The following is a 20,372-nucleotide window of genomic DNA, read 5'->3' as shown; positions in this document are numbered from 1 at the left end:
TTTTAATGGTAAACATCAATGTATTGTAGATTATTAATCAACACATTCATCATTACCACCAAAATTTAAGTGCAAAGGTGTCCCATCCTCTATAGACAATACACATGTATAACAATTTTCATTTATTATGAGTCTAATGACTCCTCTTTGGATTGATTCTCACACTTTTGTAAAATTTAGTGATAATCTCCAGTGTATAATCACTAGTTTCAAACACATTACATTAAGTGATCATATATAAATGTCCTAGAGTGGACGGCTTGTGGCGCAATGATGTAACTAAGAGTGGATGGCTTGAGTAGCGATGATGTAACCTAGAGTGGATGGCTTGTGACGCGATGATGTAACCAAGAGTGGACGGCTTTAGTAGCGATGATATAACCTAGAGTGGATGGCTTGGGGAGCGATGATGTAACCTAGAGTGGACAGCTTGTGGCGCAATGATGTAACCTAGAGTGGACGGCTTGAGTAGCGATGATGTAACCTAGAGTGGACGGTTTGGGGAGTGATGATGTAACCTAGAGTGGATGGCTTGAGTAGCGATGATATAACCTAGAGTGGATGGCTTGGGGAGCGATGATGTAACCTAGAGTTGACAGCTTGGGGAGTGATGATGTAACTTAGAGTGGACGGCTTGAGTAGTGATGATGTAACCTAGAGTGGACGGTTTGGGGAGTGATGATGTAACCTAGAGTGGATGGCTTGGGGAGTGATGATGTAACCTAGAGTGGACAGCTTGGGGAGTGATGATGTAACCTAAAGTGGATGGCTTGGGGAGCGATGATGTAACCTAGAGTGGACAGCTTGGGGAGTGATGATGTAACTTAAAGTGGATGGCTTGGGGAGCGATGATGTAACCTAGAGTGGACAGCTTGGGGAGCAATGCTGTAACCTAGAGTGGATGGCTTGTGGCGCAATGATGTAACCTAGAGTGGACAGCTTGGGGAGTGATGATGTAACCTAGAGTGGACAGCTTGGGGAGTGACGATGTAACCTAGAGTGGATGGCTTGAGTAGTGATGATGTAACCTAGAGTGGATGGCTTGGGGAGCGATGATGTAACCTAGAGTGGATGATTTGAGTAGTGATGATGTAACCTAGAGTGGACAGCTTGGGGAGTGACGATGTAACTTAGAGTGGACGGCTTGTGGCACAATGATGTAACCTAGAGTGGACGGCTTGGGGAGTGACGATGTAACTTAGAGTGGACGGCTTGAGGAGTGATGATGTAACCTAGAGTGGACAGCTTGGGGAGTGATGATGTAACTTAGAGTGGACGGCTTGAGTAGCGATGATGTAACCTAGAGTGAACGGCTTGAGGAGCGATGATGTAACCTAGAGTGGACAGCTTGTGGAGTGATGATGTAACCTAGAGTGGACAGCTTGGGGAGTGATGATGTAACTTAGAGTGGACGGCTTGAGTAGCGATGATGTAACCTAGAGTGGATGGCTTGGGGAGCGATGATGTAACAGTGACTGACCAGTTCATCCTCCATGGATTGCTCTGTGGGTTGTAGTGTGATTTCTTTCCTCTCTATCATGTCTTTCTCTACATCTGCTTCCATTACAGTATTCAGGCTCTACAGAATACAAACACTAGTTTCAAACACATAATAAACTGACTGAAAAAAATCACATAGCCCAAACACACAATAAACCGACTGAAAAAAAACACACAGCCCAAACAATTTATGGGTATTTCAAATTTGAAGGATTTTATTGGAGTATCATAAAAAATGGCAGTGTCAAAAAATTTGTAAATGCAGTAAGTAATTATGTCAAACAAAGCTCAATCAACCAGATTTGAATTAAGTCTACGAATGAAATTAGTTCCAGTCAAGAACAGAACTTTCCTGACTGTATAGTACATGTATACTGGCCTCCACAAATTGACAATATTGCATGGTACTGTAAACATATTTTTTTTACTCATGATACTTATTTCCACTACGTCGGCAGTCATAAAATCCAGCGAACCTAAAGTATGTATGCTAATTTCATGTAGACCATACACAACTCGGTGGAATTTCATACCTGCTGACCAAACCAAAAATTATCATTTGCAAAATTATGACTCTAATACGCCTACAGTATTCTGAACAGTTCTATCCACAAAACTCTTACATTGACAACTTTGCGAATGATCCTGTTGAAGAGCCCCAGGAGCTGGCTGGCTGGAAGGTCAAGCTCTTTCTGCATGTCATCCACAGTTTTGTGTTGCAAACCAAGGCCAAGCAGCAAAGCCTACATAAATAACAACAACAAAAATCTTAAAACAACTAAGCATTTCATATCACTGTCATTGTAGTACAGGATGGGCCATGAGCTCCAATATTCATCCTGAGTTACCTTCCTTGTACATACAGAACAACTAATCTCCTTTTTGGATGCCTCATTGTGGACTAAACTTTCACTTAATTTGCTACACAAGGATCTACCAACCTTGCAGAGGGAAAGAAATATTCACAAGACAGATTAAGCCAATCAGTGCATGACTAACTTTGTAAGCTATTCACAAGACAGATTCAGTCAATCAGTGCATGACTAACTTTGTAAGCTATTAATGATCATAATGGTAATGGTACATGTACAGTGTATGTGTAAAATCATATTCCACATTAAAAATTGGCTATTTTAATGTGCGCATTGCGCTCGGATGTTGTATCTGCAGCTCTGTGTGAATGATGTGTGTGAAGAAGCTATTTTCTCAAAAGTCCTTTGTGGAGCTGATTGACACAAGACGCTTGCCCAGGAAAACATTTTCTCCAACTGTGACAATGCATTCTGATGTTGCATCTCATTTCTAGTGTTCTGTTGACATGTATACAGTAAAACATGATTATAACAAACACACTTATAACGAATCTATGCTTATTGTGAAGTGATATTTATTTCCCTACGAGAGGAAAATAATGTAAATGTTATTGGATATAATGAAGTTTGGTTATAACGAACTGTTTTTTGCAGGACCAAGAGTTTCGCTATGTGTTTTACTGCATATAAAACATAATCCTAAATGCAATGTTCTGAAGATTATTGTGTAGCACACTAAGTGATCTAGTTTTCAAAGGACTGTCAAGGAAAATAACAGGATTACTTAAATAATGTACATCACAAGATGTATATGGAATTGCCCATTTCTGTTGAGCTTTTTAAGCTTTCGCCTTTCTAATATGATACTGAAATTTTACAAGAGGTACTGTGAGCAATGCTCACTAAGAATACCCCCCGCTTACCCCAATCTCCCAAAGGGTGTTGGTAATAGGTATAAACTACCTCTTTTCTGAGTGTAAAAAACAAATGGCATGACAAACCGAACCATATTGCTACTTCGATGTCCAGTGTGCTTAACCTTTGACCTTTTGACCCCAAAATCGATAGGGAACATTTTCATCGCATGGGTAGTCCATATGTATGATATGGTGACTGTAGGTGGAAAGGATAATGCTTTAGAGCCCGGAAACCATATTGCTACTTCGATGTCCAGTGTGCTTGACCTTTGACCTTTTGACCCCAAAATCGATAGGGAACATCTTCATCCCATGGGTAGTCCAAATGTATGATATGGTGACTGTAGGTGGAAAGGATAATGCTTTAGAGCCCGGAAACCATATTGCTACTTCGATGTCCAGTGTGCTTGACCTTTGACCTTTTGACCCCAAAATCGATAGGGAACATCTTCATCCCATGGGTAGTCCAAATGTATGATATGGTGACTGTAGGTGGAAAGGATAATGCTTTAGAGCCCGGAAACCATATTGCTACTTCGATGTCCAGTGCGCTTGACCTTCGACCTTTTGACCCCAAAATCGATAGGGAACATCTTCATCCCATGGGTAGTCCATATGTATAATATGGTGACTGTAGGTGGAAAGGATAATGCTTTAGAGCCCGGAAACCATATTGCTACTTCGATGTCCAGTGCGCTTGACCTTTGACCTTTTGACCCCAAAATCGATAAGGAACATCTTCATCCCATGGGTAGTCCATATATATGATATGGTGACGGTAGGTGGAAAGGATAATGCTTTAGAGTCCGGAAACCATTGCGTCTACAGACGGACGGACAGACGGACAGACCCGATTCCAGTATACCCCCCCCCCCCCCAACTTGTTGTGGGGGGTATAACAATGTACTTGTACTTAACCAGTTGTTTTCAACACTAACTACTATGCTGCTGCATGACATTTGAATCTTACACTCTGTACAATGCTAAGCTGTACATTGATCCGATTGACTATACTGCTGCATGACATTTGAATCTTACACTCTGTACAATGCTAAGCTGCACATTGATCCGATTGAGGAAGTAGAGTCTGCTGATGGCAGGAAGTAAGTCCACAATCAGGTGATAATCCACCATGTTCTGGGCATACAGCTCCAACCGCTTCACGTCGTATTTCGTAAAGTACATCTCCAGCTCTCTCACAGACATATCTACAACAGAATCTAGTAAAGTACATCTCCAGCTCTCTCACAGATATATCTACAACAGAATCCAGTAAAGTGCATCTCCAGCTCTCACAGACATACATGTATCTACAACAAAATCTCGTAAAGTACATCTCCAGCTCTCTCACAGACATATCTACAACAAAATCTAGTAAAGTACATCTCCAGCTCTCTCACAGACATATCTACAACAGAATCCAGTAAAGTGCATCTCCAGCTCTCTCACAGACATATCTACAACAGAATCCAGTAAAGTGCATCTCCAGCTCTCTCACAGACATATCTACAACAAAATCCAGTAAAGTGCATCTCCAGCTCTCTCACAGACATATCTACAACAGAATCCAGTAAAGTACATCTCCAGCTCTCGCACAGACATATCTACAACAGAATACCAGTAAAGTGCATCTTGAGTTGCCACACTGACACATTTACAACAGACTCAAGGCAAGTTGGAAAGTCTGCATTTTTTGGGGTGAATATTTAAAAATATTCAAAGAAAGTAATGCACATTTTATATAATAAAAGTTCATATACCTTGCATTATTCTGAAAAATACATGTACTCCCAACTTCCTTTCAAGTACAGGTGACTTTCGATAACTCGAAGTTCAAGGGACCTTGATAAAACTTCGAGAGATTGAGAGTTTGAGAGATCGAAATTCGGAAATTGATGGTCCGCCGGTATGGTTCAGATTTTACAGTAACCGGAAATGTATACCAACAAGATCATAAGATATTGTTTTCACATGTTTTCCTTCATATTCGTCAGGTACTTTGATATCAAAATAAAAAACCTTATTTTCCAATAATAAAAACATTTCAAAGTTTATGTATTTATTTGTTCTTTAATCATGCTTAATAGATAGGCATACAAAACCAAGTTCAGATGACACTTTACTATCGCAAACTAAACAGAGCACAATGTTATGTCGCTTTACCCAAAACAAAAATTCTAACGAATGAGTAAAACGATGTTTTAGAGTAACTTTACACAAAGAACAAACTCGAGAAATTTAACAGTCTGTAGATCTCTAAATTATGTATAAAACTTACCCTTTCATTGTCACGTCAAAACAAATTCTAGATATCAGGACTCAAAACCCCAGTGCAAGGTGTAAACTGACCAATTAGCCAATTATATACTCAAATGTGTCACCTCTACAAAGAAGCACCAGTGATGTTTCAACTATGTAAACACATAATTACCCCTCCAGCATTCAACAAAATCCAGGTAAGGCCCAAGTGGAAAGTATTACACGCTTGGGTAATGGTGGGTATATGCTACCACCACTTCGAGAGATCGAGAGTGAAAAACAATGAAATGTGTTTTACGGGACCCAACTTCACCTCGAGAGATCGAGAACTTCAAGAGATCGAACGTTCGAGAGATCGATAGTAAATTTGCTTTGTTATATAGAGAAAAAAATCGGTACCATGATTTCACTTCGAGAGATTGAAGTTCGAGCCATCGAGAGTCACCTGTATATGAATGTGAGTAGCAGGTGCTTTCTCCATGACAACAGTAAAATATACCTGACTTGACTGATTTGAACTTTTTCTGCTCCAGGGTGACAGTAAATCATACCTGACTTTGCTGATTTGAACTGTTTCTGTTCTAAGATGCTTAAAGACATGGATGGAGTGAAACTCTTGAACTGGTATGAGAGTAAAGAAACAAACCGTCTTCTAAAATCTGAAAATACACAGTATTATAGTTTCCTAAGTCATTTGAAAGATATGTGTGCAAGCAATCAATGCACTAAAGATTATCCTGAAAATAGTGTTTTAAGGACATATGCAACGTTTCTGACGTTTTCTCAAAAATTATTTTTTCTCTCTTCAATATGAAGAGTTCTTGTATCTGCCAGTGACATTAAAAAATATTTAAATATTTAAGGAGATTAAAATAATGTTCTTATCATTGTACACATGCACATTTTATCATTGACATATACAGCCTGTATTTAGGATTTTACAACAAATCGATTATCAAAAGTAATATGCAATGTACATTTATTACTAACATTCCAATTTTGCTGTGCATATTTTTTTTAATGACAAAAGACAAATACTTGTTGATATAAAGTTGATGGAAACTTCCAACAGCATCTGTGTATCTGACACTAGTAATTCTAATGTAATGCTAAAGTAATAAGTGTATAGTACAGTAATATATGCACTGAAGTAATGGATGTACACTACAGGAATATGTGTACTAAGGTAATGAATTTACATTAATACACCTTCCTGAATATTGATAGCAATGTTGATTTTGTACCTTTCCAGAACGCGTACAGCCATGACTCCTGCTTTTTGTCCTGGTCGTCCTCAGATTCCTCTTCTGTCAGCAGGTGTAACATAATACAGGAATGTTCACCTGTCAAATCATTCTGAAAAAATTCAAATCAGAGAAATTATCTGATGAATCCATCATGGAATCTCTGACAGTCTGTACAAGACCATGTTTAGGATGAAAAGGATCAACTTTTAATATCCTACCCTGACAAAGAACAAGGTACGGTTGTATACATAAAAAGGCCCAAAAAATTTCTCTCTATAAAATGTGTCTGGAATTAACCTTAATCAGCGTTTTAAGAAAGTAAAATAAATGCCAGGTATACCATGTCTACAAAATCAGAATGATAGTCCTAAATGGATAGCATTATGACATCATGAATAAGACATTTCCCGCCTTTTTCTCAAGATAAGCCTGAAAACTGTCAAATGTCATACAAATTATTGCTCAGGAAAAGATGTGCGCATTTGTCGAGCAAAATGAAAATGATATATATTGTGTATTATTTTGAGATGAAAAACATGCTTCAATATGAATTTGCTCGACGCATGCGCTGTATGTTTTCTAAAAGGAAAACCATCTGAATTTGTGGATATTTTCATTGAAAATAGTATTTTTGCAATTTTATGCCAACTTCAAGCTCTCGTCATATGACACAAATCATTTTGCTGATCAAACTGAGTGAACTTTGGGTTTACTAAACTATTCCTTAATTGAATGTCAGGATTTGAGCTCCAAGTGAAATAATCAATATTTTGGGCCAGATGACTATAGAAACTGTACCTACTTCTTTCTCAGTCTGTACCAGACCATGTTTAGGATGAAAAGGATCAACTTTTAATAACCTACCCTGACAAATTTCTCAAATGACCCAAACTCAAGAAACACATATGCTAGATATCAAAGTCCAACCTCTTAGAAATACATAAATTTCTGTGATACACAGTCAGACAAAAGTAATCTTAAATTTTTATACTTACAGTTGTTTGTCTTAAATACACTGGTGCAAATCCATTTTTCTTCCAGAATCTAGACAGAAAGACCATTTTGTATGTCAGAGATGAATATTAGCTAACGCCTATTATGCAATAAGGAATTTCTATTTTCTAGATAATCTTCGTTCCAAATATTAAAAATTAGTTGACAGAGTGCTTACTAGAGGGCACCTGCCTTTTGGAAGGGCCCTAATTATACTCTGTACTGGAAACTTGATACATCTCATTATGTCAGAACTTTATACACAAGACATTCATATTCAATTTTTATTCCTTCTTTACTCCTTACTTGAGTAATCCTGATGTTAGGCCGTAGGAGACACCAATGTAGTCCAGTTTTTCTGGTTTCCTCTCACTTAGCTTCATTAACAATGGAGGCAAGTTTTTCTTGGGAGTAAGTCTCTCCTCCAATAAATTCACATCCTGTTTCAAAAATAAAAAACCATGATCATGAATTAATGCTATCTGAAGATATTATAGGATTGACTGTATAATTTTTTTTGTTCGAGAAATGAATCTAAAAACCGCATCGCAAACTTTATGAAAGCCAAAGGCTTTCATAAAAAAGTTTGCGATGCGGTTTTTAGATTCATTTCTCGATGAGCAAAAAAAAATTATACTGTCAATGCTTATAATTCAATTTTAAACAGAAATAATGTATATTTAAGCTAAATTTATTGTAAATAACAAGAATCAACAAGAAACAAACAAGTACATGTAATTAACACGCGGAGTGATTTTATTTAGGACTTGTTGATTTCAACACGTTGATTACTCTAGCTCCGGATGTACATTAACATTGATCGAAAAATTGTGAAAAACAGAATTGTTGATAAATGATTTGGATGATAATTTTGTATTTTGTTCTTTGAACATTGATTGCTGAATCAGGTATGTGCTCTGGTCGTCCGGAACACAGCTGGGCCCTGCACCGCCATCGCTCGCTGACACCAAGTTGGACAATGTTTTGCTGATTGCGATTTTTTGGTTGCCTGTGCATTTTCTGGCATAACCACGGATAGATCCTTCGTTTCTATGCCCGCTCATGAACATGATATGACGGAGTTCTACCCCTGCGTCGCTAAGTGCCTGTATGCTTGTAGCTCTGAGGCAGTGTGCCGTGTACCTTTGTTTACATTTTGCATTCCTAGATATGTCGCACATAAATTTTGAAAACTGGTATTTTTTCACTGGTTTTTCTGAATACCAGATATCCTCGTTGAGATTATTGATCGCTTCTTTTATGCAGTGATTGAACAAAGCATTTGCATTTGGGTCTGTTTTGCTAATGAGAAGTTTTAATGATGCGACTGGACATTTTTCGGTGTTAGTGGCATACATTCTCTTATCATGATTTCCTTCTTCATTTGTTAACCCTCCTTGAATTGTTTTTTTGTTTAGTTTCATGGGACAGGACAGCATATTCGCGTTCATGTTCATCTTTAAGAAATTAAAATGAATTTGGTTTCAGCTGTTCATGAAACTCGAGGCCGCGAGTAACAAATTGTTTTTGGAGTTATCGTTCTTGATATAAATTTCATTTTCTAGATTAGATTTGTCTTTAATTAGAAGATTTAAGAAAATAGATTAAACAAATTTACTCAAAAAATAAAATTATAAAATAATCATTATAATTAATTTGTTAATATGTCAAATTTGTTCAGTTTTTGAAAAAAAAAAACTAAAGAAAAACTACTAAGGCTAATGCAAATTTTATACACTACTCATTCATCTGTTTTGTTTTTGTACGGTATATATTTTACTCGATAACTTCTTGTATATGAAGGATAGCATTTGGATTAGTGATGTCCATGTGTTGAAAGAAGTTCGGATATCCAATCATTCATTGGAAAATGAATGAAAAATTGGTCTATAGTGAGAGATGGGCGTAAAACAATGAATGGAAGGAAAATTGAATTATTTGAGAAATAAATTTCCTATTTGAAAATGCAAGGGGGTATGAACTGTGACGCTTCATGTCAGCATACATCACGAAGCACATCAAAATAGATGTACTATAATTATCCAGATTTACACGTGCATGATTCACAACTGAAGCACATTCATGAGGAAATGGCTATCATTATACAATTTGTAAAAACCCACTGAAAATGTCAATATTCACATCCGAGTCCTTAAAGGGACTGGTTCACGATTTTTGAGAAAAATATTTTTCATTTTTGATGTTAAACATTAAAAATAGAACTCATTTAATGCTGACAGCCAAAATTTTGACTTTCTGAATAAAAGCAATATTTTAGTCTTAAATCTGTGTTATGTAAACAAAGACTCGAGTCTTTTAATTTATACAAACAAACCAGAGAAACAATAATTTTGTAATATAAAGCATCTTAATTCTGCAGAGTCACAAATTTTAACTCTTAGATGACACATTTTACCCAAAGAATGGTTGAAATGTGAAAGATATGATAAACTTTGATCAATATCCATTTCTTTTGAAAATTTCGTAAACAATAACATACCACAATCTTTGTTTACAAAACAAATGATAAATTCCCTAAAATGAGCTTTTGTGATAATGTATAACCTTAATTTTTATGTGAAATCTTTTAAACATATTAGACAGTAGATTTTGATCATTAAAAGTGAAAAACAAAATTTTGGGGAAAATCGTGAATCAGTCCCTTTAAGAGGTCTCTTGTTTATAATTCAACAAAAGTATGTTCTTGTGCTGTTGCTGACTTGGTTATTTTTACCTGGTCATCTAGGACATTGGTCTGAGGTTCTGTGTCCACTGACTCCGACAGACTGACCACTTCTCCTTTATAGTACTGCTTTAACAAAGACAAAGCCCTGCTGCCATAACCCATCTACAACAGACCCACAACTGACCATGAAAACCTAATCCCTTGATCAGGTGATACAATAGTACAATAAAAGAACAGCTGAATTTACAGCAGAAATTTCTGGTATAATGCCTGTTTATCTGAGTACATGTAGTATATATATACTCACGGACTGGTAGTCTGGATGTGTGGCGATCCTAACCACCCGAGCTCCTGACAGTCCAGGAAAGTCATGGTCTTGAAACTTGATTAGAAAATAAAATTACAGTAACTCTTAAAGATGTAAAGATGAGCATTGATTGATCAAAATATTTCTTTTATTACTGAAGAAAACTCATTTGTGTGGAACTTTCCTACAAGCACAGCCAGAATAAATTTTAATCATTTTGATTGATTGATGTTTTGCTAATACATGTATAGTTTTAATAACCTCTGCAATATAGCCATCATCTGAAAGTTACTTTTATTACTATTATAACATGCCATATAATTTTTATTGTGTACAGCGCTTTAGACTGATTGTTTATAATCATATAAGCCTCTATTTAAATAAATATCATTATTATTTAAAATCAATAATACAATCATGATAATAATCCTGCGATCATTTAGTTTTTGGTCTGAATTGCGTTAGCGTCAGACAAACCTGTTGGGAGATGGTCCAAGGTATCAGGTCACCCGACGCCCTTTTCCCTCTCGACAAACTGTTCATGATGGAGGTTTTAGAAATCTCTCCTTCCAGACACACCTGATAAATACAATACAGTTAAACATCATGCACCAGTAACTGAATAACAACTGCTTCTAATGGGTTTCTAGACCGTTCGTACACAACACTGTGCTTGATTTAAAACAGAATACATATCAATGGAAGAACAGATCTATACAATCACACACCTGGAGTACACAGAGAACTTCTGGTAAAGACGTTTGATTTGGGTCTACTGGGCCTAGCAGTGCAAAAATGTGGTGTGCAGGAGCATCCGACAGTAACTGAAGGTCATTGGGCGTGTTCTGAAAAGTCACATTGATTTTATAAATTCCACACTTGATATGCTCAAAATATACCTAAAAGTATGCATGTTTGTTTCTCATTTTGCTTATCAATAAGATGAACTTTCGGGTCACAAGTGTTTTTAAAACTTTGATACACATCAACATGAACTGTGTATTCAGATAAAATTCACTGATGTTTGACCTTGTCACTGACCTTGTAGTGAGATGATACATACAGAGCCATCACCCTGTGAAGGAAAGCCTCAGAAGCTTTGTGGTAGGAGAACAGAGTGTCCCTGTTAATGTAGTACAAGTCACATGATTCCGGGAGAGGACAACCAGAGGAAATTCTGGTGACATTTGTGGCATCTAGACACAGCAAGTCATAAAGCCAACGTTCTACTGGATCACCATTGGCGTATCTTATTGATTCATTAAGAACCACTTCATGAAGTACACGACCTACAATCAAAAAGATACAGTGAAAGTATGTCTAACATACACAACCTACAATCAAAAAGTTACGATGACTCTTGGTCCATTTATGTTTGTCTAAAATGTAAATGTATGTTTGTACATGTAAGTAGGTATGCATATTTTCTTGAATTTATAAAATAAAATGCTCAGCATTGGTAGTCACATGACATTGCAACAAGACAAAAACCACCTATTCAATTAATCAACACATGAAAAAACATATAAACCTTATAATCATATTAACCTGCATCGTATGAACACAGTAGGACCATGTTAATACGATGCAGATTAATATGATTATAAGGTTTATATGTTTTTTCATGTGTTGATTAATTGAATAGGTGGTTTTTGTCTTGTTTGAATGTCATGTGAATGTCATGCTAAGCATTTTATTTTATAAATTCAAGAAAATATGCACACCACAATCATATGTACAAACATACTATGTTCAGTGTGACCTGTTTTGTGTGAAAATGTTGTTTATTATAATGACCCGCTTACTGAAATGAAATAGCTTAGAAAATATAACATCCCATTAAAATGACTTCTACTGTATCTTTTTTTTCTAATCGACATGTTTCGTGAAAATTTTAGTTGTAGATTTAAACAAGATGTGTTTGTGAAACACAAATGCCCCCATTAATGGCCAATTCCAAAGATGGCCAATGTCACAAGGTCAAATACCTTGGTACAGTACCAGTAGAAAGATCTTGTCACAAGAAATGCTCATGTGCAATATGAAAGCTAATATTTACCATTTAGAAGTTATAAGTAGGTCGAACTTCAAGGTCAAAGGGTAAAAAATGTTGGTACCCATGGAAGGTCTTGTCACAAGGAATACTCATGTGAAATATCAAAGCTTTAGCACTTGCTGTTTAAAAGTTATCAGCAAGGTTAAAGTTTCAGACAGAATTACAGAATGACGGACAGAACAAAAACAAAATATGCTCCCCCGATCTTCGGGGCATAAAAATGTCAAGAAATAACTTCAGTTCCAAAAATATTTGATTAATGAAAAAAATCATGATGTCCATCTGTGTCGTCTTGGCATGTTTTACTACCTATCTATATCATGCATACAATCACAGCAAAATTCTGACTCTAAAATTTCTTACTTGCAAAGAAAAAACCCTTTTTTATCAATCCCCCAAAAAAGGAGAAACCACTCTTTCAATGGTGAAATCGTACTTCCTATAAGATGTTTTAACAAGCCATTTAAAATAAAATTTTGGTGCAACGATCCACCTTAATCAGCTATTGAAAGTATGGATGTTTACTAAATCTGAAGATGATCCTCATCATCTAACTCAGTGTGGATGACCCCCTAAATATATAAAATCTGGTCATTCAAAAATGATATACTAAAAGATTTTGAGAACCCCTATCACACAATCCAAGTCTATACTATTCAATACCTGAAATTGAAGAAACTCCATCAGCTTTGGTTACCATGGAGATGGTCTTTTGAACTTCGGAAGAGCTGCCACCATATGTGCTGGACTGCTGTCTGAGCTGTTGGACTAGCTTTAGGGACAGCGAGCGACCAGTGCCTTCATAGCTGTCCATATAACACATTAATTCAAGTAAAATCATAAAATAGATAGCACTGAAATGTTGATGACAAAACAAAAAATATCTCACTAAGTTTCAAGGGAGTACTCAAATCACCTGACAATTTTCTACATCACCAAATTTAGCGCATAAAATTTGATTCGGTTTAGATACAATCAGAAATAGGAAACAATTTTAAGCATATCCAAAGCTTGGGGCCAATTCACAAGTACAGTGATCCTTCGATATATTGCCCCCCCCCCCCCTTATAATGCCACCCCCGCTTATTGCCCGAAAATCCTACAGAACAGATTTCCTCCCATGTTAACACCCCAGTTATAATGCCAATTCTGCATAATGCCATATGCCACTGATTTTCACAAGCAAATGGTCAAATTTTATAGAGTTTACCCTTGATGATAATGCCAATTACCTACCCATGGATACTTTGATAGCGGTGCGGTGAAGTGTGACAGTTTGGACATGGTTGTCAGGTGGCCAGGTTAATTACTAATGATTGCAGAATTAAACGCAAGATAAATTTCAATGTTCATACAGAATGGATTCCAAATAACTTTATGGTATTGAATTTCTTTTGATTGCTCAGTGAACTGTCCGTTATGTTGAATTCGTTATAATGCCACCCCCGCTTTATTGCCCTAATTCGTCTTTTAACATAAGTTGGCAATATATTGAAGGAGCACTGTACATGTAAAGATACACCACATTTACATGTACACAACATCTGGATTTATACACCAAGTTAGGCCTTAAAGGGACTGGTTCACGTTTTTCGAAAGAAATGCTTTTGATTTTTTATGTTAAAAATTAAAAATATAGCTCATTTAATGTTGGCAACCAAAATTTGAGTCTGAGTGCAAGGATAAGAGCAATATTTTAGCTTTGATTCTGTGTTATGTAAACAAAAACTCGAGTCTTTTTATGTAAACAAACAAACCAGTGAAACGTTGATTTTGTAATTTAAAGCATCTTCATATTGTACAATCACAAATTTTAACTTTTAAATGACACATTCTACCTAAAGAATACTTGAGATGTGATATATAATAAACTTAAAATGAATATCCATTTATTTTGAAAACCCCATAAACAATAACACACCTCAATTTTTGTTTTCAAAACAAATAATAAACTATCTATAATGAGCTTCTGTCATGATGAATAACCTCAATTTTTTTTAGTGAAACCTTCAAAACATATTAGACTGTAGATTTTGATTATTTAAAGTGAAAAACAAAATTTGGAAGAAAATCGTGAATCAGTCCCTTTGACACTGAATAAAAAGTACAGTAGTGTATTTTCATGGCAACGACACAATGACTCACAAAATCATCCAACCAGTAACACCAGTAAATGGTCAAACATTACATATTTGATCACTGTTTCAGCTTACCCATTGATGGTGGAGGACATGAATACTAGATAAGGTCCTAGGAGATTTTTAACCAGCGGCAGAGGAATGGCTGCAGCTTCATCAATACACACCAGCTCGGCTTGCCCCAACTTGTGGGCATCAGTTGGGTGGATGTACTACAATATCAGAGAAAAGCTGCACACATCAGAGTCAGATCAAAGTTTTAATACATACTACTCACAAATAACACAGAAATACGGGTACTTACAGAGAGAAATTTCATTTTTGGAAATACATGAGGGTATGAACTGCGATGCTTTCTACCAGCATGCTCCGTGAAGCACGCTAGTTAACACGCTTTATGTAAAGTATGTGAAAAGTGAGAAAAGTGTGAAACGTTACTGTTCATACCCTCATACATAACAATACAGGTAAAAACATTAGAAATGTAAATATACATAACAATACAGGTAAAAACATTAGAAATGTAAATACATATACATAACAATACAGGTAAAAACATTGAAAATGTAAATACATATACATAACAATACAGGTAAAAACATTAGAAATGTAAATAAATATACATAACAATACAGGTAAAAACATTAGAAATGTAAATATACATAACAATACAGATAAATATACATAACAATGCAGGTAAACACATTAGAAATGTAAATATACATAACAATACAGGTAAAAACATTAGAAATGTAAATATACATAACAATACAGGTAAATACATTGAAAATGTAAATACATATACATAACAATACAGGTAAACACATTAGAAATGTAAATATACATAACAATACAGGTAAAAACATTAGAAATGTAAATACATATACATAACAATACAGGTAAAAACATTAGAAATGTAAATATACATAACAATACAGATAAATATACATAACAATACAGGTAAATACATTAGAAATGTAAATATACATAACAATACAGGTAAATACATTGAAAATGTAAATACATATACATAACAATACAGGTAAAAACATTGAAAATGTAAATACATATACATAACAATACAGGTAAAAACATTAGAAATGTAAATAAACATAACAATACAGGTAAAAACATTAGAAATGTAAATATACATAACAATACAGGTAAAAACATTAGAAATGTAAATATACATAACAATACAGGTAAAAACATTAGAAATGTAAATACATATACATAACAATACAGGTAAAAACATTAGAAATGTAAATACATATACATAACAATACAGATAAAAACATTAGAAATGTAAATACATATACATAACAATACAGGTAAAAACATTAGAAATGTAAATACATATACATAACAATACAGGTAAAAACATTAGAAATCTAAATACATATACATAACAATACAGGTAAAAACATTAGAAATGTAAATATACATAACAATACAGGTAAAAACATTAGAAATGTAAATATACATAACAATACAGGTAAAAACATTAGAAATCTAAATACATATACATAACAATACAGATAAAAACATTAGAAATGTAAATATACATAACAATACAGGTAAAAACATTAGAAATCTAAATACATATACATAACAATACAGGTAAAAACATTAGAAATGTAAATATACATAACAATACAGATAAAAACATTAGAAATGTAAATATACATAACAATACAGGTAAAAACATTGAAAATGTAAATACATATACATAACAATACAGATAAAAACATTAGAAATGTAAATATACATAACAATACAGGTAAAAACATTAGAAATGTAAATACATATACATAACAATACAGATAAAAACATTAGAAATGTAAATATACATAACAATACAGGTAAAAACATTAGAAATGTAAATACATATACATAACAATACAGGTAAAAACATTAGAAATGTAAATATACATAACAATGCAGGTAAAAACATTGAAAATGTAAATATACATAACAATACAGGTAAATACATTGAAAATGTAAATATACATAACAATACAGGTAAAAACATTAGAAATGTAAATATACATAACAATACAGGTAAAAACATTAGAAATGTAAATATACATAACAATACAGGTAAAAACATTAGAAATGTAAATATACATAACAATACAGGTAAAAACATTAGAAATGTAAATATACATAACAATACAGGTAAATATACATAACAATACAGAATTGTTACCTGAATGGTTTGTCTGTGTTCTCTGAAGATGTTCACTCTCACAATGGCCTTATTGAAATCTGGGTTTGTTGACTGAATTATCTCATAATCCATGTGTTCCTGTAAGAACAATTACAACTAATAAAGTAATGGTAAGTATCCCAGTAAATCTGGAAATACAGTAAATTCCCATACATTCTTTTTTGACTAGATAGAAGTCCTTGATGAATATTGAAAGTGTTCAAGTACATACACTGTACTAAATAAGTAATTAATTATTTACTCAATTAAAAAGTACATGTAAGTATGGACATGACACTTGTTGGCTCTAAAAAAAAATAAATGCTTATTTTCAAAATGTTTCAATTCAAATTAATGGTCACACTCTAGTACTGTGGGGAAATGTATACATTGAACTTAATGTACCTGATACTCAAGAGCATCAAAGCCCTTGAAGACAAACTCGAACAATGTTTTAAGATTTTCTGGACTAGGTGCAGTTACAAAGATGTTAGAGTACCTGAAAATAAGTCAAAGCAATATATTACAGAGTCTGTATTCCATAGTAAAACATACATGTACACATAAACAGAATCTAGTACAGTGTATCTATTAATTTCAAATTCATGAATTTTGTTTGATGTGTAAAAGTATAAATGCCTTTGTTTCAAAATAAAACTTAAAATGAAATTAAACTTTGTTTAAAAATAAAACATCATCTGAAATACATGTATGTGAATGTACTAGTAATTTTATATTACTCTTAATTTCCTGAATGTTGTAAAATGCAAGTTTTTTAAAGTAATTCCACCCTTCTGTGATGTCATCAGATGATTTATGGAAAATATGAACATGAATTGTGTTGGAGTCCTTTCCAAAAGTTCTTGTAAAAAATATTCTTAAACATCAAAGATTTCAAAAGTTTCAGTTTTTTATGAATAATCCATCATAACCCTTGATGAATTTGAAGCATAGATGTAGTCTTCAAGCACATGAAATACAAATTCACAAAAACGTAATGCACCGACAGAAAAGCATAGCGATACATAGATAGACAGTGCCACTCCACAAAACTTTCATCCATTAATTAGAGGTTATGAAAATGGTCATACCCAAATCCTACAGCACTTGACAGAGCTAGCCCCAATGCTGCTGACTTGCCACGCCCCCTGGCTGCTGTCATTATCACAGTGCTTCTCAGTGTCTTCTCAGATATGGCTTCAATGAACTTCAGAAGTGCTTTACCCTATAAAGTTAACATACATGTACATGTAGTCATGTAACAACAATACCATTTCAAACATTTTAAATGATAAGCTTTTCTTTTCTATGTAATGTGTATTTCAAGTAAATCCCTGAGGTAGTTCCTCCTGTTACAATACGCTTGATCTAATTTTCTGGGTTAAAAATATGTAAAAGTGCATATTCATTCAGATATTTGGGTCATAAGATAAAACAAAAAATCAAATTCAAATATCTACCTCCACTGAGGCATTGACCTGTTTAGAGCAGTTGGAAATGACTTGAGTAACACTGACCTGATCCACAGTTTACAGCATTGATACTGTACATATAACACTGACCTGATCCACAGTTTACAGCATTGATACTGTACATCTAACACTAACCTGATCCACAGTTTACAGCATTGATACTGTACATATAGCACTGACCTGATCCAGAGTATACAGCATTGATACTGTACGTATAACACTAACCTGATCCACAGTTTACAGCATTGATATTGTACATATAACACTGACCTGATCCACAGTTTACAGCATTGATATTGTACATATAACACTGACCTGATCCACAGTTTACAGCATTGATACTGTACATATAACACTAACCTGATCCACAGTTTACAGCATTGATATTGTATGTATAACACTAACCTGATCCACAGTTTACAGCATTGATACTGTACATATAACACTGGCCTGATCCACAGTTTACAGCATTGATACTGTACATATAACACTAACCTAATCTAGAGTTTACAGCAATGATACTGTTCACACAATACTGACATGATCCAGAGTTTACAGCAGGTGACAATGACATTTTCACAATAGTTAACAATTAATGATATACATACATGTACCACTGACCTTATCCAGAGTTTTACAGCAGTCAATACAACATTGTCCTGATCTAGAACTAGAGTTTCACAGTAGTCGATACAACCTGATTTAGAGTTTTACAACAGTCAATACCACACTGACCTGATCTAGAGTTTTACAGCAGTCAATACAGCTTAGTCGACCTGATCTAGAGTTTTACAGCAGTCGATACAACCTGATCTAGAGTTTCACAGCAGTCAATACCACACTGACCTGATCTAGAGTTTTACAACAGTCGATATAACACTGACCTGATCTAGAGTTTTACAGCAGTTGATACGACACTGACCTGATCTAGAGTTTTACAACAGTCCATACAACCTGATCTAGTAGTTTTACAACAGTCCATACAACCTGATCTAGAGTTACAGCAGTCGATACGACCTGATCCAGAGTTTTACAACAGTCGATATAACACTGACTTGATCTAGTTTTACAGCAGTCGATACGACACTGACATGATCTGGAGTTCTACCGCAGTCAATACAACACTGACCTGATCTAGAGTTTTACAACAGTTGACAATGACCCCGACTGGCTGAGTGTCCTGTAGCGATTCCTTAAGCTCTTTTAACTCCACCTCTCTGGTCGGTACATCGTCCTGTAAATATCAACGCAATTTATTAGACAACATCCTGATAGAAAAAAAGATGACAATACTCAGAAAGTGATGTAATCATGCAGGATTTTGTAGATTTTAGCTCCAATTTTAAACTCATTTTGGCAGAAACCAGTTGAATGTTGATGTTATGTGAGGAGATAGGCAGGATACTTACAATAGACTTGGCAGGAACCGGTTGAATGTTGAGGTTATGAGAGAAGATAGGCAGGATACTTACAATAGACTTGGCAGGAACCGGTTGAATGTTGAGGTTATGAGAGAAGATAGGCAGGATACTTACAATAGACTTGGCAGGAACCGGTTGAATGTTGAGGTTATGAGAGAAGATGGTAGGATACTTACAATAGACTTGGCAGGAACCGGTTGAATGTTGAGATTGTGTGAGGGGATAGGTAGAATACTTACAATAGACTTGGCAGGAACCGGTTGAATGTTGAGGTTGTGCGAGGAGATAGGCAGGATATTGAACTGGTCATCAATAACGATACAGCTCTTGCAGGACGACAAGGATAACAAAAACC

The 20,372-nt window shown here is 34.9% G+C and overlaps 1 protein-coding gene across 5 annotated transcripts in view; it reads right to left on the bottom strand.

Annotated features, from left to right (window-relative positions):
- Positions 1-20,372, bottom strand: part of LOC125647915 (RNA cytidine acetyltransferase-like) — a 32,508-nt gene that overhangs the window by 3,432 nt on the left and 8,704 nt on the right. For 2 of the 5 annotated variants that reach the window (XM_048874784.2, XM_048874783.2), the window contains exons 7-25: positions 20,257-20,371; positions 19,726-19,830; positions 18,216-18,349; positions 17,530-17,623; positions 17,125-17,223; positions 14,991-15,127; positions 13,441-13,583; positions 11,763-12,010; positions 11,450-11,566; positions 11,199-11,300; positions 10,722-10,796; positions 10,463-10,576; positions 8,035-8,168; positions 7,731-7,779; positions 6,733-6,844; positions 6,040-6,147; positions 4,268-4,437; positions 2,124-2,243; positions 1,481-1,579 (exon numbers count right to left, since the gene is read on the bottom strand). In XM_048874784.2, coding sequence (XP_048730741.1) covers positions 1,481-1,579; positions 2,124-2,243; positions 4,268-4,437; positions 6,040-6,147; positions 6,733-6,844; positions 7,731-7,779; positions 8,035-8,168; positions 10,463-10,576; positions 10,722-10,796; positions 11,199-11,300; positions 11,450-11,566; positions 11,763-12,010; positions 13,441-13,583; positions 14,991-15,127; positions 17,125-17,223; positions 17,530-17,623; positions 18,216-18,349; positions 19,726-19,830; positions 20,257-20,371 — 2,275 coding nt within the window. Of the gene's footprint in view, positions 1-1,480; positions 1,580-2,123; positions 2,244-4,199; positions 4,638-4,671; positions 4,785-6,039; positions 6,148-6,732; positions 6,845-7,730; positions 7,780-8,034; positions 8,169-10,462; positions 10,577-10,721; positions 10,797-11,198; positions 11,301-11,449; positions 11,567-11,762; positions 12,011-13,440; positions 13,584-14,990; positions 15,128-17,124; positions 17,224-17,529; positions 17,624-18,215; positions 18,350-19,725; positions 19,831-20,256; position 20,372 lie in introns of those variants that run through there. The other 3 variants (XM_056142092.1, XM_056142094.1, XM_056142093.1) reach the window with 3 other exon arrangements.

The sequence above is a fragment of the Ostrea edulis genome, chromosome 6 (assembly GCF_947568905.1).
Source record: "Ostrea edulis chromosome 6, xbOstEdul1.1, whole genome shotgun sequence".
Taxonomy (NCBI): Eukaryota; Metazoa; Mollusca; class Bivalvia; order Ostreida; family Ostreidae; genus Ostrea; species Ostrea edulis.
The sequence above is the reverse complement of the archived record's forward strand: the minus strand, read 5'-3'. Positions and strand labels throughout refer to the sequence as shown.